At 30.8% G+C, this 27262-nt stretch overlaps 1 protein-coding gene across 2 annotated transcripts; it reads left to right on the plus strand.

The window, feature by feature from the left end:
- Positions 1 to 147: 147 nt before the first annotated feature.
- On the plus strand, positions 148 to 27177 carry LOC148627279 (uncharacterized). 2 transcript variants are annotated; one of them, XM_088570950.1, is made up of 13 exons: positions 148 to 298; positions 14668 to 14853; positions 15536 to 15652; positions 16427 to 16578; positions 17396 to 17737; positions 18203 to 18264; positions 18512 to 18641; positions 19029 to 19147; positions 19466 to 19679; positions 20530 to 20601; positions 20886 to 21047; positions 22631 to 22694; positions 23399 to 27177. In XM_088570950.1, the coding sequence occupies exons 1-13, from the start codon at positions 172 to 174 to the stop codon at positions 24574 to 24576; spliced, it is 2925 nt and encodes a 974-aa protein (XP_088427076.1). In that variant the 5' UTR covers positions 148 to 171; the 3' UTR covers positions 24577 to 27177. The 2 variants fall into 2 exon arrangements, with proteins under 2 accessions (XP_088427076.1, XP_088427086.1); XM_088570960.1 differs by lacking the exon at positions 148 to 298 and adding an exon at positions 8802 to 8919.
- Positions 27178 to 27262: the final 85 nt, after the last annotated feature.

Below are 27262 nucleotides of genomic sequence, written 5' to 3' on the forward strand. Positions count from 1 at the left end.
ACTATAACCAACAAAAAAATATTTCAGCTGAAAACAGTAAAAGCTTTGATAAATAATCATGCATTTCGTACCTTTGTGTCAAACATGCATGGAAAGTAATAGGTAGTTATTCTAAAAATAGAAGTTGGAAAATAGGGAAATCCCCTTCACAGACATTACTTCCTGTTCAATATGGCGTCTGCTAAATTCAAAGAAAAGATGCATGAGAAAAGGAATAGATATATTTACCATCTACCATACAGTATAACACGCCAAATATCACAAAATTTAGACATCGACAATGCATGGCAAAGTTTAGGTTAGTCGAAACATGTGTTACTTGTAGAAAAATTACTACACCAAGCAGTTTAAAATTTGTAAACAAAACTGACTCCCCTCTATTTATAATTTCTTATTTAGGAAATATTGTTCACAAGCTCTAACATTAGTTCAAGATGATTTCAGTCAGAGTTGTTGCTTAAAGAATGTAATGAAACAGAGAGAGAGGCTGAAAATGTTAAAACTTAACTAGATGCATGAAGAATTGTAACAGTAAAATTTCATTCATCTGTTATGTACCAATACTCACAAAAAGACATGATATTAATGGTTATGGCTAGATAATATTTCTAAGAAAATGCCGTGGTTGTTGTGGCTGGTTTGCTGAAAAAAATTCTTTGTTCCTGAATAAATTAGTAATCCGGCATACTGCTTTTGTGAAACACTGTTTGTAGTAATTTTGTGGTACGATGGTGACACACACTGTTCTTTGACACAACAATGATCAAATTACTATTTTGATGGACATCTAATAACATGTATACATACAAATGCACTTGTATTTAGTTAAGTATTTTTTCAAAGCATAGTTTCCACAACCTTTTTTTTTTTAGCCTATTTGGCCAGACTGGTTGAAAAGCAAATCCAATACAAAAATGTAATACGACAAATATATTACCAAATAATATCGGCAATGTATCTTTTTGACTGTATACATAATTGACTCAGTTGAAAAGCAAATCCAATACAAAAAAGAAAAACAACAAATATATTACCAAATAACATTAGCAGCGTATCTTTTTGACTGTATACATAATTGTATCTGTAATTATATTACTTGATTGTTTGGTAGTAAAATGCAATTAAGATTATATTTTTATGTCCTAAGTTGACCTAAGTGGACTCAAGTCCATAATAGATAGGCTATTCGACTAAATCCGGTTGAATAGCCACTGCCATTTATTGATACTTAGAGCACATATGTAGCATATTTTGGAATACTTCTGGTCAACATTTATATTTACATGTGTGTGATAGCAGAATTTCTTACAAAAGAAAATATCCTTGAGGTATTATTATACAATTTATTTATAACATCTTTTCTATAAAAAATGTATGTATCCATGTGGGTATGTCTCTCCCCGACGGTTTCCATATGATAACATGAAAACTGATCTTTAAAATATAAAACAGTTTTAAAGCACCATAAAATACAGGTTAAATTCAATTTTCAGCAAAATCCAAAATATAGTTTTCGAGTTTTGAACATTTTGCCATCCTTTTTGTTTCACCATTATGTGATTAAAATTCCATTAATGCCCTATTTTTGTGAGTCTGTTAGCCATGTACCTGCGGTGTTAGATGAAATCATATTAAAATTTCTTATCTTAAAAGTACTTCCATGCTGCTTTGACTGGTCTCAGTGTAGCCTGCTCATCTGGTGTACATCTACAATGTATATGGGAGGTCTTGACTTCAATCTCCTGCTAAGTTACACTGAAGACTTTAGAATTGGCAGTCACTGCCTCTTTGCCAAAAGCACAGTTGTTAAGGGGAAAGAGTGATGACTGGTTGGCTCTGAATCAGTATGAAATGTTCGATTGGGGTGGCATGCCTACCTATGGGCTTTTACTTCTGTGAGCTAGCACATTGAAATCTGGCTTGGCATGACAAACTATTACAAAATAGGGTCTGTTCAATTGGTAAGTCCTTCTACTTCTGAAATGCATGAAATATCTGCCATAGGACATTTTTCGCTAATATATACAAAACTGTTAGGTTTAGCCAAATTCTTACATGGTTAAAATGTTCAGCATGATGAGATCTATCCATGGTTAAATTTTCATTTTAATCTGTGAAGCCATGTTGGAGTTATGGCCCTTTTCCAACGTTTTTTTTTTTTTTTTGCTCTTAAATATGATTTGCTTAAAAAAATCTTCTCCTCTGACACTACTTGACCAATTGGAACTAAACTTGGTATGATTGATCCTTGGGGTATCCTGCATAGAACTGATGTGGGGATTTTTGGTCCGTCGAAAAAAACATGGCCACTATTACTAAAAATAGAAGATAGGGGTCAGATAGTAGTTTTTCGCATATATCTTAATTTAGCCTAATTCTTTTTATGGCTGAAATGATCCTTATTAGAAGGTCTACTTAAGTCAGTTTTATAGAAAGTGGTTGTCCTTTCAACAATTTACTGAATATTGTGACAGATGAGTATCCTCCATAAGTACCCATCCAAATTTTATGAGTGTGATCTTTAAGAATTTGCAGTTGTATAATAATGATAATGGTACAAAAAATGTACATGCTGTTGTAGATGTCTTTGTCTGTAGAGGTCTGGTGTCCAGACAAGTTTGTGGATCTCTTTAAAATTATACCACAATGTGCCATACCATTAAAATGCAGGCTAAATTGATTTTTGGGATTGTGACAAACTATTTTGGAATTAGTGCAAAAAAGAGCACAAAAACTTGTCCAGTGAAGAACGAATTTTTTTGAAAATAACTTGAGTAAAAGTGGATGGTTTATTCCTCAAATGCCAACATCCTTTGATCTACCAACAATTTACGAGTAAAATTTTGTTGGCATTCAAGGAATAGGTGTCAATGGTTATAACAACAAAGGTGCATGCTTATCTAAACATTCATACTAATTAACAGATAGGTAAATTACAGGTGACTTATTTCAGTTCATACTTCAGATAGTTATTCCAGTTGTTAAAATCTTTTTATTTTTTTTTTACTTTTTCTGCTTAATTATTTCTTCACAAAATCATACATGTACATGTATAGCACAATAGACTTTTGAATTATTTTCGTAGTCCAATAACTTGAAGATATTTCAATCTATCATTCTACTTTATGTAGGAATACTATTACTAGAATTGTTACTAAGTATGAGGTTTTTGTTCAGTTTAGTATAACATATGTAATTGCTACACAATGTAGGAGATCAGTTTTTGCTGTAAGTGGTTTAAGGACTATACTCTTATTACCATAATTTGATATCACATGAGGCATAAAAAGTAGAAAATAAATATATTCATATTAATTAGTTAAAACACTAGAATGATAAAGAATGAAATAAATCATTAATATAAAGTTCAGAGTTTGAAAGAGTAATCAAGTGAACCAAGGTTATAGTGGTAAACAAAAGAATGTAATCCAGGGACAAAAACCAGACATGGAAAACATACATATACAACACAGAACATAAAGTAACTAAAATCATACATACAAAGTAACCAAAGCAAATGATTAACTCAGACTCCACTAAAAACTGGGAGCATGGACCATGTGCAGTGGTAGGGTAATATGTATTGATGTTAAATTTATGAGTTTCATTAATATTTTTGTAATATAATTTATACATTTCTTAAAATAAAAAGTAAAACAAATGTGAAAATTTTATTATATTTTTATAAATTTTTAATAATTCGAGATTATTATATTCTTACATATTTTTTTTAAAATCTGCTGTTTTCCATATAAAAAAAGGTATAAAATGTTCCATTTATCAACTTCACTAATTAATCTCAACAGTTAAATAAAACATTTTTATTGTTATAAAAACACCTATTGTTATAATATAAACATCTATTGAAGTATTTTTGTTGGCATTCAAGGAATAGGTAACATATAAAATGTTGGCATTAGAGGAAGACACCAGATGGATCTCTTTGAATTTGAATCTCAAAATGTCAAACCTATAAAGGAACGCTGGGATTGATTTTTGGGGTTGTGACTTGAACTGATTAGGTATTAATGGCAAAAGAGGACAAGATGTCCAGATAATAACTTGAGTAAATGTGTATTGATCTATTGAATTTGAACCATAAGGTGCCATACTGTCGTACCTAAAAATGAAGGCTGGGATTGATTTTTGGGGTTGTGATTTGAACTGATTAGGAATTAATGGTGAAATGTGACCAGATACAACAAGATGTCCAGATAATAACTTGATTAAAAGTGTATTGATCTCTTTCACAAGGTGCTTAGACTTGCTACAAGTCCCTCTCTTTATATTTAAGAATATCTGAAAAAATTTGTTGATTGCATGTATCCCTATGATAGCAATCTACTAATTATTACAGGAGTAGTGGTGTTATCAGAGAGGTTAATTACATAGATTTTCTGTTCCATATACAAATAATAGAGACTTGTAGCAAGGTGCTAAATACCACAAAGAAAGTCTACTAGGTGCTAAATACCACAAAGAAAGGCTAGGAGTCAATTGAAGGTTGTGATTTGAATTAGGAGCCAAGAAGGAACCATTTAGACTGATCAAATTCTTTTCCTACACAAAGTGTCAAACACCAGATCACATTTCTGTTAAGCATTTTATTTATATCTGGATAGTCTTGAATTTCTGCCCTGATATCTAAAAAAACTTTTGAATTTGATATTAGATGTTAATAATCAATGTATAGAATGCTGTGAACTAAAAGAGTGGAGGACTAAGATTTACTAAGTATAACTTATGTCAATTAAAACCAAAGCTTAAAATTTACAAAGTAATGGCACTAATTATGAATGATAGCAGTTGGGTAAAACTACATTATACAACCCATTTTGTCATAAGCTTGGTATGAATTGTTAATCTTTTATTTTAAAGATCTCTGTGTCACAGATTCATGGTTTTTCCAATTTTTTGTCATCCATCTAATTGAGGTATTTTATTAGTGGTAACATTTTGAGTTTGGATATCTTGGAATATTTCATGAAGATATGTAAACCACAGGAATTTTAATTTAAAGTTGCTTAGAACATATTGGCAAGCCTAATGTATTGTAGGTTTTGATCCATGCCAATCACTCTACTTTTTAATCAAGCAACAATGTTAATCAATGCAATTTTGAAGCTTAATTTGAATAATTAAATCGAATGACATTTACATGAAAAAGCTTACAGGAAATAACATGTAATATTATTTGTTTACAGTGGTGCAATATAACTTTTGATTTTCTGGTTTTACAAGATCATTACTGTTTTTATACTGTTTTTGCCATTTATCTTGCAAGGAAGTTGTAATGAGAATCTGATGTTTTACATTAATGAAGGGGAAGTAATAAATGTTCTTTTAATTTTGAAACCATGCAAAAGAAAAAATAAGTTCAAAGCCCACAATAGTGAATTAGCACAGTTTAGAAAGCACATTAATGCTGACATAACTTATAGTGCATGTTCACACAGGACTGTAGTGTATCTGATTTTTTTTTCAGGTACTTATTTATGAGTCAAGTAAAGTTTCAAAGTCAATTACTCTAACCTGTGTAATTTTTAAACTCCCTGCTTCAAAAATCAAGAGGCATGAAGTGATAATTTTGTCTGTCTGTCTGTTCCCAATTCCCATCTGCTAAATGGATTTCAATGAAACTTTCACACATTCTTTAGCACATGATGCCTACTTTTTGGCTTTTCCTGATGCAAAACATAGACTTGCCCTTTTTTTGGGGCCACAAAAAAAAACTTGCTTACATTATTCATGGTGAAATTGTGCACTTATTTTTCATTTCCATCAGAACAACTTTTGGGTTTCCATGTTCAAATACTATAGTGTATGGACTTGGGACAGTTTTCTCTGCATGTACTTATTGCAGCCAATTGATATTTTGAAGGGATGTCATGTTTTTTCATTATGATTTTCATTATACTTCCTGTATGACAACTTTGTTTATAGTTTGACCTTATGACATTTTGGGAAGGTTGAGGGGGTCTCCTTTTATCATACCTGTTAACATACTGGATTGCAGGAGATTTCATGTGACGACAAATATTTTGTATATACAAGTCAGTATGTATCTGTATGAATTAATGTTGAACATTTTTAATGTTAGCATTTGTCACAGTTTTTCTAATTTGTGACCCCTTTATACATTGTTATGCATTTACCCCAATTTTGATAATGCTGTGTAAAGGGTTGAAGATTTAGAAAGTTGGTAAATACTTGGTCAGAAATTAAGGATCTGGAACCTCCGACCACCACTTATTTGAACCTACCTAGCCCCTCAATAATTCTGTTGTCCGAATTTTCTCATATATATCTTGGCTTCCACAAATTTGGTGTATGGCTTTATATAGATAAGACATATGTTGTAAGCAATTTTGGGTTCTGTTCAATATCAATTTCCTGTACTAGTGGGGTATACCTAGCACAACAACACATCCAACTTAATGTTTGATTTGAATCACAATTGTACATACATCAATTCCAACACTGGAAACTTACATATTGTAGCATCTGTTTTAGTTACTAATGTTTTGTTTAAGTGGTTTACATTTTGTTTTAAATTATATTTTCTATAAATAGAGTGGTGCCATTATTACTGAATCATATACATGAAAGGATGCTCTGAATTTTTCAATAGTACTAAAAAAGCACTTAAACACATAGATAAAGCCAATCAACTGGGTTAGTAAATTGAATAGGTACAAAACTTGGCTAGTTCGCTTAATTTCTTGTAAATACATGTATAACTAACATGGATATGAATTTTTTACCCATGGTTCCACTATTTTATCATTATATGTTGTTGCATAGATAGCTTTTCTATATTTGACTGAGCCTTTTTGGGGAGAGGGACTAAGTTAGAAATCCATGATTTAGAATTGTTGCTTGTATAGCACCTCCATTTTTTTATGAAATCCTTCAAACTTTGTTGAGTGGTTGATAGCAAGAAACGCTTATACAGATGGGATTGATTTTCACTTAAATCTGGCATGGGGAAACTTACTGAAATTAATCAATCACATTATTTCTTGCATACTATATGATCTATCTGCTAGGGATGGTGTGTAGTAGATGCCAACTGCTGAATGGTTGTTAGAGTGTCCTTGCTATAGATATAATGAAAAAACCTAGGTTGCTTTTTATAGGTTGGTAATCTTCCTTTGGTCAGATTGTATTCCCTTTTATATTCTCTTGTTGAAGAAACCTGTTAAGTGGTACCCTTTTTCTGGTGTAGCAATTTCTAAATAGTGCATATGTGAGAGTGGTCGCTAAAGTTCTTTAATTTGCTATGAATTAGTCTATAGATACATAGATGATTTCAACAATGTCAGCATTGAAATTTAAATCTAAATTTTACTCTGCAGAAGATACTGTCATAAGCTGTTTTTTGAAAAATTATCTGTTGGTATATTATTTGGGGTCACTTTCATTTCATACAAATATATGGTTGAGAAATATCAGTTTTAACAAGTACTATCTTTAAAAAAAAAAGATAGCCGTCGCAGTAAAATTTTGTTCTTTACACTTACAATTTTCTACATTCATTCAGGAAATAATTCATTGAACGCAATTTCGGTACAGTTTTTTTCAAACGCCACCAAGTTATCAGTATTTGGCCAATAGGGAAATAGAATTGCGAGCAGGTGACTTGTGTTTCCTAGAAGAGCATCTTTAAGGTCAAAGGGTAAAAAGCGAAACTATACCGACTGTCAGAGAAAATTTCAGACATTTTATAAAAGTCATCATTTTAGATCACATCAATTGAAAATTCAAAATTATTGCAAAAATTAAAAAAAAAAAATTATAACACTATTACAACACTGTTTATTCATCTGAAGTAAAATGCACATTTTGGGCTATTTTGACCATCTATTTATTGGCTCTACCGATTTTTTTTGATTAAAAATAATTTTTTCAATAATATTACTGAAGCCTATATCAATATTTTCTTTCCAAATGATGCTAATGATAAGTATTAAAATGCACTGTAATCAGTAATCCCCCCTTTTTTATCTTTTTTAGAAATTTTTTATTTTTTTATTTTGTGTTAATTTTGTGCAAAGTTTAGGCAAAAATTAGCAAATGATGGCCCGCAGTCCCACTTTTATAATTGTATGGATCTGCCTATGCAGTAATATTTATTTGTTAATGATGTGGTTGCTGAATAAATTTTATTTCTGGAATATTTTGTATGGGTTGTTATGTTAGCAGGTATGTGTTTTTTTGTATTGAACAAGACCTTATCTAGATGGAGAAATGAGCTTAAATTTCTCCTTGCTTGTGCTAACTTCTCCCATTTGTCTGACAGAAGTTTTTGTTATAGATAATATAAACAAAAATTTCAATGTTGTTATTTTTCAAACATAATTTACTATAACTTCTCCTTGTTATCAATGTCTAGATTAGGCCTTGATGAAGCATGTTCTGTGGAGGTATCTCCTAATGGCAATATTTTTGGCATGTTTTGGATTTTCTTAATCATGTGATTAAAACATTCTGTACTGAAAAGGACAGACTAAACAAATATATATTTTTGAACCTTTATTTGTTTTTGTTTATGTATGATGAATTGCTTTACATGCATCAGTGTTTGCACACTAGCAAAAGTGCAGGAAATCAGAAACTAGGAGATATTAAATTTTCAAATTTCCTTTTACTGAAATTTAATGAATCACAAATGTTGCAACCTTTATGACCCTTTTCAGCTTTTGCTTTGTGTATTAAAAGTGGGTACATCCTTATAGTCATATAACATAATTTGTTTGGCTGGCCTGAGAACCAATGAAATATCAGAAAAAATTGAAAGAAATTGGTCATGGTTGACTTGGTTTTTGACAAGATGATAAACGTCTCTCATTAATCAATCAAATAATTATGAAGATGTAAACATTGTGAATCTTTTCGGAGTCATTTCTGAACAAACGGGTAAGAAATTTGTTATCAATTTATAGAATGATATGAAATGGCTATTAATTGCAAATAAAAATCAACTATTTCAAAAGACTTTTGGTGGGAATAAAAATATTATAATATTACTTTCACATGCAGTGCATTTTAAAAAGATTTATCTTCATGCATTCATGTATTATATTTGTCTATAGTAAAATAAGAGCTAATTAACAGTTTTAAGCAGTAAACAAACAAAGTAAATGTTTACTTCCTGTAATACTTCTTTATTAAAACTTACAGGTAACTAAATAATATTGATAAAAGTACAAGTGCAATAAGGAAACACCTAAGAAAAATATTTTAATAATAAAGTTCTCCTTCTTTTCAAATGTTGACAATTTTTAAACCTTTTCCTTATTGAGTTTAGTGTTAAGAGGCCAAAAGGTCAGAGGTTTAAGACACCTGTATGTTCCTGTTACATGTTTTAGACAGTTGACAGAATGACTTTTTCCCACATGTCTAGATGGTGTAAAGAGTTGATATATATTAATGCCAGGTGAATCTGATGAACTCTGATTTAATATGCATTTACATGAAAACCTTTCTAAACCGAAAACTTCTTTTGGACTTTAGTCATTCAGTTTAGACAGGTTTTCAGTTTATTAAGGTTCAAAATGCTTTTAAATTGATATAAGGGACTTTAAAATTTTTTTAGAAGTTTAGACAGGTTTTTGGATTGTGAACAGTCAATTTTATACAAGTGTGATATGAAAATATATGTATCATTGTGTCATATGTGTATAATTTTATATGACCTCAATAATGTTGTGGTTGTATAGTTGTATGGCATGATCTTCATTTTGGTTTTGGCTTCTGTAGACACTTGGTTCTTGTTCAATACTAAAAAAAGAAGGTTGGAATTGATTTTAGGTGTTATGGCCCTATTGAACTATTTAGGAAATAACAGTAAAAAGGGGACCCAAACAAGCATTTTATTCAACTTTATATTAGACATGTTTCAGAGAATTGCAATTCTCCATAAGTTTTAGAAAATCTTGTAAAGGGAGATAACAATGACTGACAATACATGCTATTATATTGTTCGGCTCAAATATATTTTACTACCTTATGAAGAATTCATAGAATTCATTGTTCATTCCGTTAATAAAATACATTTTAGTGAACTGATATCAATAATAAAAAATATATGACCTTTTTTAATGAGTATAATGAGAGTGGATATGGTGAATATGTCTGAGAGACAGTAACTACATGTCATTCAAATTTTGTATGATTCTTATGATGGTAACTACAGAATTTATTGTGCCCTATTTATTGTTTGGAAAGCTTGCAATTATTAATAAGACACCATTATCTTGCTAAGAAATCATTACATACATATGCATGATGTTCTTAAAATTTGGGTGTGTTTGTCTTCCTTTATTTGCCATAACTATCCAGAATACAATATATACTTTTAAACGTTCCTGGTTGATTGTCCTTGAGTTCACATTGACTGGAAGAATGGTGTATGAATACAAATTTGTCAGCTTAGTTGTCATCAGTTTAAATCTGTACAATTCAGCATTTTGGTAACATGTATCTTGAAACAAATGGCATAAAAATATGGTATGGCACTGTTGCTGTATGTTTGGTCTTCTGTAGACACTTGCTTTTTGTGTGATATATGTTCATGTAATTTGAATATTAATCTATGGATCTTGAAAAAAAAATTACAACATTCAAAACCAAAAAAGTAGTTTTGTAATAGGTATGAGGGTTATAGCCCTTAATGTTTTGAAATTTGGGACAAACAAGGGACCAAAACAAGTGTTTTGTTAAAGGAGTAGAGTCAGTAAGACAGTAGAAATAGTAAAAAAAATATTTCAGTTTTTGTTGTAAAAGTGTTATAATACTAGTCAAGTTTGAATGTTGTGGTGTCCATACTTATTCCAACTGTTCAGGGTTAGGCCTCTGCAGTTGTATTGAGCTGTGTCCTACAATCACTTTTTGAATTTAGAAAAGTGTATAGCAGGTTATTTTGGTGGGTGTAAAATTTGGTGACTTTGAAGCAAAAAGCTATCCCAAAAAGCTTGGTGTTTTTAATTTTGGCAGATGATAGGTGATGCACTAAGTATTTATGCCCACAGCCTGTATTTTACAGAATTTAATTTTGGGAGATTTTATACAGACCGCTTAAATATGCCAAATTTATCACCCCACTAAAGGAGTAGGTTCGGTAAGGCCCTATTTTGGCCTTGGTCTATACTAGTTAGTTTATTTGAAAGGATGATGGTTGTAGTCAATACATCTGAGCCGATTTGGCCATATCATGAATGTTTTTGACCTAATAGCGGTCAAAATTAACACAATATTAGTGAAATCCTTAATTTTGATACTGACATATATCTTACAATACTACACAATATATATAAAGATCAAGAATGAACATGCATGGGGCTATATTTGTTTCTCACAAAACTGTCAAAAATATGCTGAAGTGTTGATTGAGATTTTATGTCATTTAGGCAATTTTGTTGGTGCTACAATGACGAGATGCTTTTCTGTTTTGGCGTGAATCTTATCGAACTAGCTGATGTAAACACTTATGTGTACAATAACGATAAAAATCTTTATTTTGAACAATTTCAAATTTTGAGGCCAAACTTTACCTGCTATACTGTAATACACTAGCATTTTAAAGTCAAAATTTTGTACTATTTCCAATATCAACCCTAGAAAATGGACAAGTTAAAACCATGTTAACCATACTATGTGCTACAATAGAGTATAGTTTGGTATTTCATGCCCTAATACCCTGTATTTTTTCTTGATATATTTCAAATTTTATATGATCTTGAAAAAGAAAGTGGTGGAAACTCAATTGAATATGAATAAGTATATGTCAGCTTATAAAACTTGTACAACTTCTTATATATATAAATTTTCTGTAAGTGTGCTGATGTTCTTAAATTGCTTACTCATACCAAATAAGATGAACAAATATCTAACTGTCATCAATTGCCAATATTATATGTAATATAAGAGATGATAATTTTTGTACAGCCATGTATAGAGAATTGTCATTTATTAGACTCACTTGTGTTGTAGATGTAATTACTTATCATATCAATTATTGGTATATTTTTCTTTATTGGTTAAACCACAATTGTAGCTGGTCATATGACTAAGCTTGATACTTGTGTTAAAAGGTGGAAAATATTTATTGTAGGTGACAATCATTTTCTAATCTAAATTTGTTTTGTGCTTGTAAAAAAATATTACAGAAAATGTTCCTTCTTTGAACTAATTAAGCTCCAAATCGGTACTCCATTTGATATTTTTGTAACCCTCTGGTCAAAACCTCTATCTACCTTAGCATTACTTATCAGATGGTTTCCTGTTTCCCCTTCTCTCTTGAAGACAATAAGGTTTCAAATTCAGGAACTTGGTTTTATTTAATTGAGCTAGAATACTGATCCATGTAAAAGTTTTTGTGAGGCGGCTCATATCTGGGATTTTCATGAAGGATAAAATATTTTTTATGGTCTTCAGAAAATCAAAATGAAATTTTCATCCAGTGATGTAGACTTTTTTAAATACTCACATTTTGTTGGGATTATATTCAGACTTCAATGTTTCTTTCTGACTTAGTAAGGTCTTTCCCTGTAAAGGGAAAACCTTATACTACTATTCGTATGACTATAATTTTTTTTCTTCCGCCACATTTTGACTGTCGTTTCAAGAGAAATCAAATTGAGTTCTATACCAAATAAATCTGTATAACTTCAGAAGATACAGAGTTACCCTGTTAAGAAAACACATGTGTCGTTACAGTTATTTCCCTTTCTTCAAAAATTAAACTTCGCTCCTCTGCTCCTAAGTTTTAATAAAAAGATCAAAACTTTTTATGTTATCATAATTTGAACACTTAGTAGTGAAAAATTGTGAAGTCCAAAAAGGTATGAACATTCTGTCAAGAGTTACGGCCACTGTCCACTTCCTGGTGTTTATCTCAGATTGGGATAGGAAATTATAACTCGCGAACAACTTACCATTCAAAACTGTTTGGGATAAAGTGTTGTATTCGCATAATTTCTTTTAGAATTTTTATATCATATTTGTGGAAACTGCTGATCAATCACTTAATTTTATTTAACTTTAACAAATATAGAAAACCTGTCAGTTGATATTAGGTACTATATTTGTATACAACAAACTTAATGTGGTGCGTTTATTATTTTTGGTAAAAAAACATGGCCGCCGTTACTAAAAATAGAACATAGGGGTCAGACTGTAGTTTTTCGCATATATCTCCTAAACGTTAGGTTTAGCTGAATTCTGACATAATAAAAGTGTTCAGCATGATGAGATCTATCTCTGGTCAAATTTTGGTTTTAATCCGTTAAGCCATGTTGGAGTTATTGCCCTTTTTCAACAATTTTTGCTATTTTTAATGTTATTTCTTTGCAAAATCTTCTCCTCTGACACTACTTGACCAATTGAAACCAAACTTGATATGAATGTTCCTTGGGGTATACTGCATAGAACTGATGTGGGAATTTTTGATTCGTCAAAAAACATGACCACCATTACTAAAAATAGAACATATTGGTCAGACAGTAGTTTTTCACATATATCTCCTAAACCATTAGATTTATCCAAATTCTTTCAATAGCTTGAATGATCCATATTATTAGGACTACAAGAGTCTTCAGACTCCTTGTAAATGAAAAATGACTTTTTTTTTAATAGTTTTCAGTCAATATCTTGAAAACTATGACAGATTAAAAGAAACTTTCAATTGTTGAAAAGATCTTGTGATAGTCCTACCAAAGACTTCTTTAGTCAAAATTGTTGGACAACCTCTTGTTTAATTTATTGCCTTTAAAAGGCGAAATTCAAGAAGGTGAGCGACTCAGGTTCCTGGAAGCCTCTTGTTTTACATTTCACTCTAAAGTTGGATACTTCTTACTCTGAAAAACACTGGGATTAAGTAATATTCATGGGAAAGACCTTAGCAATTGTTCTGCAACAATTGTCCTTTAATTATTATTGTTATTATTATATTTATATAACACACTATAAAACAGTTACTTCATATAAACATAGAAATAAACAATAAACCAATTAAAATAAAGCAATAGTTCAGTAAAATATATCAGCAGGCACAAATATACAAAAACAAATTATAAAATGAAAATTAAAGCTGTGAAAAGAGGACTTTTAATTCAAATTGAAAAATGTATTTTATAAAAACCAATAAAAGAAATTGATAAAAGTTATAAAATCAATCCAAGTTAAGTCAAAATAGAGATACACAGGTACACAGGTAATTTTTTTTTATTGATTTAAAAGTCTCAGTCCACACTCTGTAATTTATAAATGGTTGGCACAAAAAAACAATTCTTAATAAGATCTTGTGGGTCATCTTTTCAGTAATGTGACTAGGCCTTAGGCACATTTATTAGGACATGACACATTTTAGAGAAGAAAAAAACATCCATGGTTGCCATTATGCATCCATACATAGTAAGATTCACCGAAGCTAGTTATGTATTTGTTGGTTATAGTGACTGTAATGCATCTTATATATCACATAAAAAAAATTTCTGGACTTGATTTTCAATTCATTAATAAGACCTAGTTGTATTTTTACTTACTGAAAATATCGCTTCTTATTTCAGTTCAAGAGCTTATTTTCTCTTAGATGTTTACATATTTGTATAATCAAATCATTTTCTGAATTATTTGACACTTGTATTTTTGTATTTGTATTTTCAGCTGGTGAAATAGGCTATACGCTGCAGCAGGTTAGAGTGTTTGAGATGGCATCCCGAACTCCTGGACAGAGCCCTGCTCAAACCATGCTATCTGACTGGCAGTCCAAAAATCCCACAGCACAAGATCTTCATGATAAATTGCATAAAATTAACAGGAGAAGGGAAATGCAGATCTTAGACGCATGGTGTAGGTTTAGAGTATATAATTTAAGTTCAGTTTAAATACCATATTATTAGTTTTCCATTTATCCGTGATAAAGCTTCATCTGCGACCCTGGCTGAAACAAGTAGGTGGGTCTTATTTTAAATCAAATTGAACAGAGAGCCCTAACCTTTACCATACCAATGCACCTCATCCATGCTTCCAGTTTTTGGTGTAATTCCTTGTGGATCATTTAATACTCAGTGACTTTTGACAATTATATTTCAATACATAAGCTAAAACATTTGAACAAATGGACCTTAGAACTAATGGACCTTCAGACAAATGCCAGGGAACATGGAGTTGAAAAAAATATATAGTGAAATGCTAATTGGAAGACATTCATATAATACAATAGCAGTGTTCTAGGATGCCACTGTCATGTCACCCAGGGCAAGTGCAATTTCAGTGTTGGAAAGTTTTTTTATGCTCTGCTTTGCCTTAGGCAAGTAGAAAGCTTGAATTTTTAATGGATTTGTTAAGTTAGGAAAGTAAATCTTCAACTACGGGTAAGTTAATCTTCAGTTTATAATTTTGAAAAATTTTAGAACCCTGAATAGCATAACACACTTCCCAAACTTTTGTGCACTGAACTCCAAGAGAACAATAATGTCTTCAAATATTAAACTGAAATATAAAATTAATCTGCTTTATATGATTCTTACAGTTTCCAGTGAAGCAGATGATTCTCATCCATACTATACACCAAAGAAGAACAATAGTATCAGTAATGATGACAGGACTTCATCACAGATACAAGCAGCTTTAGATAACTTTGATAGTAGTAAGTTTGTTTTATGACATAATTGAACATATAGCATCATAGCCCTTTACTTTGATGATACACATTTTCAGGTTTACATTTCATAGCAGTATAAATAATGCACAAAACCTATAACATTTATTTCATGTAGAGTTAAGTTTGACCTGACAATGCTGACATTATTGTAGGTCATCCTTTATGTAATAAATGTTTCCTTAATTGTCATTTGCATGCTTGCCATGAGTTGCAGGAAGTGATGGGTTTGATTTCTGGCCAAGTCACACGAAAGACTTAAAAATTGGTAGTCACTGTTTCTTTGCCAAGCATGCAGTATTAAGTGAACAGAGAGATGACTGGTTGACTCAGAGTCAGAATAATTTGTCTGATGTGGGGTGGCTTTCCAGCCTGAGGGTTGTTGCTTCTGTCAGCTAACATAATAAAGATCCACCTGAGTGTTTCTTTGGTTGGTCGGTTGTTCCAGTCCTGGAATGCATGAAATGTAGACCATATGACTTTAAATCTTACCAATCAATCAATTATTAATTGTCATTTGTGTTAAAAAAACTTATTGCTCAAAGGAGGTAGGGAAAAATGTTTAGGTGTTGAACTCAAATATGAATGTTTCTGTATGGAGATCATGTTAGTGAAAGTTTGATAGAAATTATTTTTAAAAAGTTTCATCTTATAAATATTTAAAATACATACATAAAATTGACAAATATAATAATTGTGCAATATGGAATATGTTCCTTAGAGTAAAATGTATATGGAAAAAATGTACAACTGTTATTGTAGAAAGCTTTAAGCCTCCTGGAAAAGGGCAAAATAAAAAGTCTGCTGCACCAAAGGTAGAAGATGCTAATATAAACCTCAACAGATGTGATACATTCAAAGACAAAATGGAGATGGGTAGCAAACATTTAGATGGTGGATTAATGTCTAAACCTGTAAGTTTTCACCTGGAAATTAACTTTGCAATGGTTTTTATAAAAATGAAGGACACAAACCAATTTGTAGTCAGTCATCCCAAATTTATGATTTCAAAATGATTAAATTAGGATACTTCAAACAATATTGTTCAAAATTTGTGCACTTGTGAGGTACTGTAAAGTACAAAGCAAATATAATTTTCAGCGAAATGTAATTTTTAGTTCTCCAGTTGTGATTTTGATTTTTTTATGAATAGTTCATTACCCTACTATATAGTGGGATATCATTTTTACCATTGTCTATCTGTCAGGTACATTAGTTTTGCTTTCAGTTTTCTCTGCAACGTCTTGTCACAGTCACTTGATATTATGACACACATTTCATGTAGTTGTGCCGTATAGTTTAAAATAATTTCCAGCTTTACTGATAGTTTGACAACTTTTCCTTTATGTTTTGACTCTATCTTGGAGTTGGGGTGAGGGTGATATTACTAGTGGGCACTGGCTCACAGATTTCTTGTTAAATTTGTATCTTATATCTTTGATATATGAAATATGTTTGCCAAGTGATAATTTATAAAATGACAAACAATGAAAATTTATTGTCCTTTTTTGATTGACATACATGTATTTCAAAGCAATATATAACTAGGAAAATAAACAGGTATATATATTAAATAGATTCAAAAGGCATATGCATGTACTTTAGTTCAAGTAATAATCTGCAAACTTGCTAACAACAAAACAATATAACAAGGAGATGCACTATAAATAAAATATTATGGTCAGTATAGATTTTCTTTTTTTTTCTTGTTCTTCTATCTGTTTAATTTAGGTAAAGAAGCAGATGAGCAAAGAAGTAGAAAGTGAGGACAAAACAATAATGCATGAAATGGGGATAAATGGTCCAGGTAAAAGTATTGACAATATGGCTGCAAATATGTCAATGGCAAAGAAAGTACCAAGCAAAGTCATGTCGTCTGCTGTTCGTAAGTCCAAGGAAAGTGACCAGGAGTGTTCTCTAGCTTTAAATGGTATTCACATGTTTTCATACAAAGAAATTGCTCAGTCTACCAATGGATTCAGTGATGATCATTTGATAGGACAAGGGGCTTATGGGAAGGTTTTCCATGCTGTGCTGAAGAATACAAAATGTGCTGTGAAAAAACTCTTGTCTGTAAGTATTACATTTACTATACCGCAGGCTATGAAAAGTATAATGTTTTCAACTGGTTTCTGTTCAGCCTGTCAGTGAGTCATGTCTGTTCAGCCTGTCAGTGAGTCATGTCTGTTCAGCCTGTCAGTGAGTCATGTCTGTTCAGCCTGTCAGTGAGTCATGACTATGAAATTGATTTGGATACTGCCTTCATTTATATTGAATATCCTTTCAAACTTGGATGAAGTGTTTATTGTATTTTATTTCTGTCAATGTCTTTACCAGAATTATGGAAGGATTTGTTTAAGGACTGATGTATACATTGTATTATAGTTCATTGAACAGGGTAAATGACAAACTCTTCATTTTCTGAAAATATTGTTTAATTCAAAGCATAGAATAATCAGGTCATTTCTTTATACATGAATGTATGGAAGAGATTTTAATATATATTTTAATAAATATTTTGATATATGTTTTTTTCAGAGAGAAGAAGTGTCTGAAAATGTTGAAGAACAGGTTAAAAGAGAGCTAGCAAACCTTAGCAAGTAGGTTTTTAATGAAATTTTTAATGTATATGATAAAATGATTATATTTAATTATGTAACTTACATTAGAACTCATCTTATTACATTGCAAATATGTTACCCGGTACATTGTTTAAAACAACTTACCAATAAGCTAAAATGTTTGTTGAAAAAATACTTGGCAACACAAATGCCATTTGCACCATATTAATGCTCTATTTTCTGAGAATATAGTTGTCAAATACATTTCTTTGTGGTTTTTGTCTAGGTATAGACATAATAACATTGTATTGTTGTATGGGTATATGATTGATCAACCTGATGTCTGCATGGCTGACGTGTGCCTTGTTTATCAACTGATGCCAAATGGTTCACTTGAAGACAGACTAGCTCGCAAGGTAGAGATGACTTTGAATGGCTAGAATACAGATATATTTTTACAGCATTTTTGATGGATTTAAGTGATAGTTGTGTGCACATTATACATTTGTATTTGTTCATGCACAAGATGTGCACATTTGATGAAAAGAGGATATATTAATTTTTAAACATCAAAAAAAAAAATCTTTAAAAAATGCCATCATAATGTAAAATTGATTTGATTTGAATGAAATATGATAATTCAGGAAATATTGTAATATAAATACTTGTTCATTTATGAATTATTTTTGTGAATAATATAATGAATTATATGAATTGATTTGATTCAAATGAAATATGGTAATTCAGGAAATATTGTAATATTAATACTTGTTCATTTATGAATAATTTTTTTTAAATTTTAGAATAACACTCTTACCCTTTCATGGAAACAAAGACTTGGGATAATGAGAGGTGCTGCATGTGGATTACAGTTCTTACATACATTAACAGATACACCATTAATTCATGGAGACATTAAAAGGTCCACTTGAATTTTTATAAAAATGTTAAACATCAAATAGTATTGAGCAGTTTGCCTTTATTGCTGTTTTTTTTTATTCTTTTGCCTCTTTGTATACTGTATGAAATCAGAATGGGATCCTATTTTTTGATTTGACAAGAAACAACTTAGTTTTTCTAATTAATGAATTTGCCAACCTTTAAAGATCTGAGATTGTAATATTTTGGTAAAAAAGAAAGGATCAAAAATCATTTTATAATCATCCTTTTCCTTTAATCTTTTTAAATGATTTCTTGAAGAAAAATGTTTCAAATATTTTTTTCTTTTGTTTGAAAACAGTGGAAACATCTTGTTAGACAGAAATTTTGAAGCCAAGATTTCGGATTTGGGAATGGCACAGCATGCCACATCAAGAAATGAATCGGGGATGTTAACACATATTACCAAGAAACAAGCTGATACCAAACAATATCAGACCAGGGCATATCTTCCACCAGAGGCGCAGCGAGGATCCAACATGTCAGTTAAAGGAGATACATATTCCTTTGGAGTAGTAAGTTTAAAATTATTTTTAAAGTTCAAGTTCGGTGTTATACCCCCACTCAACGAGTGAATATTATATTGGAATCACCTATGTCCATCCGAATGTTTCCATTGTAATTTTCTCTCCTCTAAATGGATGGATTGTTTTTAAATTAGGCATATAGCTTTATATAGATGTGGCATACATTGTTTGCTGTCTGACATCAACCTCCTATTTCACTGGACTGCCATTTTTTCACTTTATGGAAGAATAATCAAGGGAAACAAGATTCAAGCTGTAATCAAAAGTATAAGTCCAAGGATAAAGACTAGACATGGATAATTGACACACACATCAAAGAACATGAAATAACCAAAATAACACATACAAAAAAACAAAAAAACAAAAGTAAATGAGCAACTCGAACTCCACTAAAAATTTGGGATCAGGTGCACCAGTAAGATAAGTTTCCACTGCTTTTTCAGAAACAGCTACCAAGTTGTTCATGAAATGTAACTACCTGGGTAGATGTAATTGAAAATTCCTGCCTGCATCAATCAGATTTCAAATAATGCTTACTGTACTTGAATTATAAGGGGCCAAAGTGACCAAAAAATCTACTTTTTGTAATTTTTGATTCCATTTTGAATTTTTTTATTCCTCATGTTATGTATTGGTGCCATTGTATAATGTGTAATTATATTGAAAAAAAAACAGTGAGGTTTTTGTTATAAATGCTGATTCTAAGTTCTTTTTCTATAACTAACTGCTGCAAATAGAAATTATAATAAAATATATAAGATATTGGACCTTTTTTCAAATTAAGTTAACTCTCCATATGATGGCTAAATTGTATTAAATGTGAAATAATTTATTTCAGGTGATGTATGAAGTTTGCACCGGTGAGAAAGCTTTTGATGATAGAAGAGAAGGAACTGATGCTAAATTTTTGGTAAGCTTTTTCTTAAATGTGTATGCAAGTATTGTATAGTTTTCAATAGAATGTCAATAGTATCTTTAAGAGATATGTTTATTAATGGCTTTTTTTTTTAAGTACCTGATGTTCATAATTTTAATTTTGTTGAGACCTTCTTGAATGGTTTTCAGTATCAGAATAAAATATCATTCACTTCATTTTGTTTCCCTATTTTAAGTGTAATGTCTGTTTAAAAAAGAATATGTATACTTTTTAACGAACTAGGCCTAAGACCTATGTGATATTTTTTTCATATATAGGTGGAGTATGTACAGGATACAGTTGGGAACAATGAAGAGAAATTCTATAGTGTCTGTGATCCATGTGATAAAAACATTCCACAAGATTTGTATAACTCTGTATTTAAGCTTGCACAGGCCTGTACATCAAAGAAAAAAAAGGATCGGCCTGAAATGAAACAGGTACCATTGTACAATGTATAGTTATGTGTGAATATTGACAAAACAGTGAGGTTTTTGTGATACATGTTAATTCTAAGTAGATAATATATTTTCTATAACTAATTTATAACTGCTGTTATTAGAAATTATTTTGTTGCATCTTGATAAAATGAAATGCTGTAATATATTGGACCTTTCAAGTTAAGCATAAAGTATATAAATGTGAAAGTTTAGGGCCTTGCCTTGTACTATCCACCTTTATTTGATAACTAATCATTCAATGGAGGGCCTTATGAAATCTTAATTCTAAACATTTTTGATATTTTTAAAGTTCTATTTAGTGTATCTAGTTACTTGATACATGTCAAGAAAACTTAACTCATGTGACACATCACCTTGTTGTTTTTATACATCCCTGAAATAATGCTTTTTAACATGCCAGTCTTTTTACATACAGTCGAACCTTGTTAAGTCAAAGTTGAAGGGACCTGGCAAAAATGTTCGAATCATCTGAAGTTTGAGTCATTTCAGGTCGAGTATTACCCGGAAATAGTTTGGTCGATGATTATTTCAGAATTTACATAATTTTTTTTGCTTGTACATGTACGTTTACTTCACTTGACAGGGTACTTAGTGATGTCATGTGTTTATATATCTGAAGATATTTTTGTGTGTGTTGTATATCATGTTTTAATCCAAGACAACACTGAGTGTTTTATGGGAATTTCTTTTAATTTTTTCCATATCGAAAAGGCATAAGTACACAAAATGCTGCTTTGAATGACTCACAGACAGGAGTATCCTCAGACCATCTGATCTACATTACTACGATAAAATTTCAGATTCACTAGCGAAAAGAATTTTAATTAAATCTTCAGATACCATTGCAGTTCTTCCGGTTTTTTTTTTTCATTATCAAAATATCCAATATCACTGTTAGTGTAAATTCTGATGTGTGATTAATAGAAATCATTTCTTTTCACTACACTCGCTATTTTGGATTAATTAAATACACAGTTCAAGCCATAAAAAGTGTCAACAAATAATTTCAACAGCCACACTTATTGTTGTAAAAACACAACTATATCATGGTTTGTAATAAAGCAATCAGTTTTCCGACTAATTAGTTGACTCAGAGACATCAGGGTTAATCAACCTTCAAGTCCTATCGAGGGGACTGATGAAAAACTTCAACCTATCCAAGATTTTTATTCATCTTAGGTAAAATTGTATTGGTGTAAGGGGGGTTTTGTTGGGACTTTGAAATAAGTTCCAATTCTTCCAACTTTGATACATCAAGGTCCGACTGTACGTAGAAAACCAATGTCTGTCTGACTATCCACCTGAACATCTTACAATAACCTACAATTGGGAAGGGATAATTGAGCACTTTTTTTATTGAATGTTTATCTTGATAGAAAGATCCTCCCTTCTGGTTTTTTTTTTCAATGCTTCAGATTTCTTACATTGGTAATACAAAAAAAGGGAAACTTGTGTAGCATGCATTTCAAAGCAACTGTTTATTCATAGTTATTCTACTATAGACAAACTGATGAATATAAACATAAGTACATAAGTACTAACACTTGATGTATTTGTTGTAGGTATTTACAGATTTAGAAATATTTGAAGGTGACTTTGAGAACAGACCAGACTGCAAAACTGAAGGTAATATCAAATCATCCATTTCTTTTCAGACAACTTTTTTTCATATTGACTTAAATCTATTTAAAGTAAGAGCTCTTTAAGAAAGAACTGTCTCCTTGGACAGGAAGCCAATGAGACCATAGATTCAAATTGAAATACACCCCAACTATTTAATGCAATATTACCCCCACCTAAACAATTTTATATCGAAGGCATTTGGTTATAGAAAACACTTTTTGGGAAAAGCCCTCAGTAGAAAATCATTTACCTAACTTTGAAAGAATGAAAATATTTTGGATACTAAGTACCATATTACAGTTTTGATATTAGTTGACAAGTTTTGAAAACAAAAAAGGTAACAATTTATTTACTTTTCAATTTTTTTTTTATTTTAGTATGTATTCTATCTTTGAATTCAACATCTCAAATTTTATGAAAACCTTTTTGAAATTATAATACTACACTGTTAGGAGGAGGTTAATTCACCTTGAACATTTGTCCACAACCTGTTTTGGTCACATTTTTTTTCAGCTTCTACTGGTCAGAATGAGTTCATGTTTAAAATTTAGCTTTGGCATGATGATTAGAACTTTGGCTCTTGTTTTAAGTTTTGTTTTAAGGTACAGTGTACATGGTTAGACTTAAAATAACTGTGTGTAATGGTACAATATCTTGAAGTTTAACCTGAATCTTTTTAAAACTCAGTTATCATGATATATTTTCAGTGTGTGAATCAACATTTGAAATCAATCAGACGATGAATTTCTCCCAACAGAGTGGAACTCCTGGATATGTATATATTGATCCAACCAGTCTAGACCCACATCTTGCCTCCATGCTGTCACAAATCCCGCCAGGGGCCCCAATTCCAGAATCTCTCCTTTTGCAAATGGGTTATGACCAAATTTTACATGGAGACCAGGTTAACAATTATGTTGATGAGCATGTAAAACAGAAATTGACAGAAATGAAAAAGTTTGATGAAGAATTTAATGGAACAAAAGCCATGGATTTCAATGAGGAGGGTGCTGAAAATAATGAAGATCAAAATCTTGATCAAATTGAGGGTCATGAGGTCACAAATTCTGAACATGTTATTGAAAATAGTGAATATACTGCTGATGAAGTAAATGTGTGTATTAATGTTGAAAACCAATCAGAATCTCAAGAACAGGGTATAGAGCAAGAAGAAATTCAGAATCAAATTGACCTTGAACAACAAAGGTTGGAGAGGGAGCAGAAAAGGAAAGAAAATCTAAAACCAGATGAGGAAGACCCTGAAAAAGTTAAAGAGGTGATTAAAACAAGAAATAACTTTTTTGCCCAGTTTGAACAGTTGAGGTTAGAGGCTGAAATAGAGGAAGATGCATTTTATGAAAATGAGGAAGACGGTGAAATTGAAGATTATACACCTGTGAATGTTGAAGGTCAGAATTACCAAAATACAAATGTGGAACACAGTCAGAATTACCTTTACACAAATGTAGATAATCTGTATGATGAGAGATGTGATTCCAATCAACTTTTTGATGAAGTTGAAGACAATGTTGATATGCCTTGTGAAAATACAGAGGAGGAAGACTATGAAGAAAATTTGGATGTGCATAGACAAAAGTTTGACACTTATCAAATTATTGCAAGGGAAATGAGTGACGAAAATGGAGAGGTTGTTGGAGAAATAGTTGATACTGATCAAAGACTATATGAAGGAGATTTTTCAGAAAATGAGAACTCTTTCAGTAATAACTTTGAAACCGTGTCTGTTGAAACTGAACAAGTTGATAACATTACAAACTTCAAAAATAACAATGTCAATGTGTCACCAAATCAGTTTGTGCAAAGTAATTTCCCCTGGCAGCTACAAAGAAGATCTGAAGCCACAGAGAGTGAATGCTATGTGTGAGCACACTCTAGAATGAAATCAAGTTTTTCTGCCATATGGTTGTCACTGCTTTAAAACATGTACTGAAAGAAAACAATATCTACAAGGTTATAATATGTATTTTAAAGGGTATTTTGACCTTATAATAGGGGTCTCTTTAAAGTAACTTAAACAGGTCTTTTTTGTTGTTAAGACTTTATCCAAATATCTATTACAATATGAAGTTCCATGGATGCTTTACAGCTATCAATGGGTATGAAGTCTTGTATCAGGGACAAAAATTAGCAGTTGCCCAGGAGCCCATAGCTACTAGATTTTGAGGTGGGCTACCAAACTTTTGGGTAAAATTTAGTTGAACATATAGAAAATATTTAATAAAAATACGGTCTGGACTACCAGCTTGTATTTCCTAATGTTTACCCTTGCTTGTTTATTATAAAGTTCAGTGTAGCATTAAAATAATTTTCAAATGTGATAATTCCTGTTTATTTTATTTTTTTTTTCATTTTGTTTTTCAATAACATTCTATTATTGTATTAATGTATATTTTTATTCATGAAAATTTTAAATGCTCAAAGTTAGGCATTTTTATGTTATTTAAGCATATAACTTGTGTGCATTAGAAGGGGTTCAAGTGTGGTCTTGACCTAAAGTATCCATGATTTTTTTTAGTTCAGAAAGTTGAAAGTCTTTCTGAAGTTACATGTGAAGAGAAAGTTTTACTTAAATTGTTTTGAGAGATTTGATTTGGTGATCCTTAAATTTTAATTTGCATGTGGTCAAATTATTATAATTTTTTGTTCAAGGTTGATTACATTATATTGTTGAACTTTATAGTCAATGATATTAATGATATGTTGTCAAACTCAATTGTAAGGGACAAAGTACAAATTACCGTGCTGTGTAGCTGATGAAGATTTACCTTACTTTATTATATGGAATGTTCCCAGATCAGTCAACCAGCAACTCACCTCCCTTGATTGGGTTAATTTATAAAAACAGACCTTAACTTTATATATTTGAACCCCTTAAATATTATTATGGTAAAATGATATTAGGTAAACAAAATATTTTGTTGAAAATTCTATATGATACGTATGTGGTTAGTTCCTGTGATTTTATAGATTTACCTGCTAGTCAAAAATGTGTGTAAAAAATGCTACACATTTGTTTTAGTTTGTGTTTCCATATTTATTAGTTCCATCAATACTTCAAAGATTTTAAAGTGTCTTTGGTAGTTATATATACTTGCATTTTAGATTTATTTAATCAATGATTGAGAAATGTTTACAATTTCTTTTATGTTGATTTCATTTCAATTATGGTTTCCAGAAGTGAGATGTTATGATATGGCGTTCAAAGATTTTTATTCTTTATGACGAAAACTTTTTCTTTTACATCTAACAACTATTTAATGAGATATTTATAACTTAATTACAGATTTTATTGGTGACTCGTACATGTACTTTTGTATTTAAAGTTGGAAAGCTTTGTAGCAGGAAGTTTTTACCAGATGCTTTTTCATGAAAATAAATCGGTCAAAAATATTATTTTTTTATTAAAGATGAAGTTGATTTGATTATAGGAGAATTAATGAAAATAATAAATTTATTAGCTACAGTTTCTGTTAGAAATAACTTCAATACTACCTATGCTACAAACAGTTGGTTATGTTGTTGCAGGTATACTGAAGACATATATTCACAGACATGGCCTGGTGTTTTCCTGACCTCATGCTTTATATTTTTTTCTTACACCAAAATATTTTTAATTATTGTTTACAATAATTTAGAGGTATGAAAAGAGCTTTTCAATAGTCAATGTACAGTACACCAAGTTTTTTTTTTCAGATACATATTTTTGCATTTCAGAATTCCATTTCACTGCTTTTTAATTACATGGTTTACATTGTGTAATATGTGTTCCATAATTGGATGCTCTTTTCTGGTAGTGTTAGTATTGAATGAAGTAATTTGTTGAAGTTGTTATTGTGAGAATTTAAAAAAAAATCATCCTTGAATGAAAGGTAGTGGTCCTTACTCTCTCCGTCATGTTATACTGTAAAATGAATTATTCTGTTTAAGATGTGTACCATAATACACCACATTTAAACTAGTTTACTCTTTACCATATAAAAAATACCCCTGTAATTATACCCCATCTCTAAAGTGGTGGTATATAGTGACATGGTGTCTATCCACATATTTTTCATTACATTCTTTTCACAGCCATTTTGATATTTTTAAAGAAATTTGTTCTAGGTATGTATGCCATATCCTTGGGTTTGATTTCAATGCCAATGATGTATATTTTTGTGAGCTTTGCTTAGTTTAGCCAGTTTCTATTTGAGTTCAAACATGTTCAGTTAGAAATCTCTCGGGTAAGAATATTCCTACTTGGCAGTCATCATATGAATATGTTAATTATGTTTCTTTGTCACAGCTGAATATTTGAAAGCATAATTGTGATGTTATACACTTTCTATGATTCATCTAAAGACATTTGATTATGGTGAATGATTGTTATATGTGATGTTCATGTGATAAATATAGGCTGTGCTATCATATTTTGTAATGTTAAATATCATTCCATTGTTAGATATAATAAAATATTTTGAATTAATGATGTTCTGGTTGCTGTAGGCTTGATTTTTGCTTTCTCATTAACTGAAAACTAGTTTGAATATAAAGTTCAGACATTACCTTTA

This window comes from Perna viridis, chromosome 1 (genome assembly GCF_037379345.1).
Source record: "Perna viridis isolate PV_CMFRI_1.1 ecotype Kerala chromosome 1, ASM3737934v1, whole genome shotgun sequence".
Lineage (NCBI taxonomy): Eukaryota > Metazoa > Mollusca > Bivalvia > Mytilida > Mytilidae > Perna > Perna viridis.

Coding starts and splice junctions, on each gene's coding strand:
- LOC148627279 (XM_088570950.1), top strand. CDS start 172: ATGGCGTCTGCTAAATTCAAAGAAAAGATGCATGAGAAAAGGAATAGA. Junction 16,579..17,395: donor GTGGATTAATGTCTAAACCT/GTAAGTTTTCAC, acceptor TGTTTAATTTAG/GTAAAGAAGCAGATGAGCAA. Junction 19,680..20,529: donor ATACATATTCCTTTGGAGTA/GTAAGTTTAAAA, acceptor AATTTATTTCAG/GTGATGTATGAAGTTTGCAC.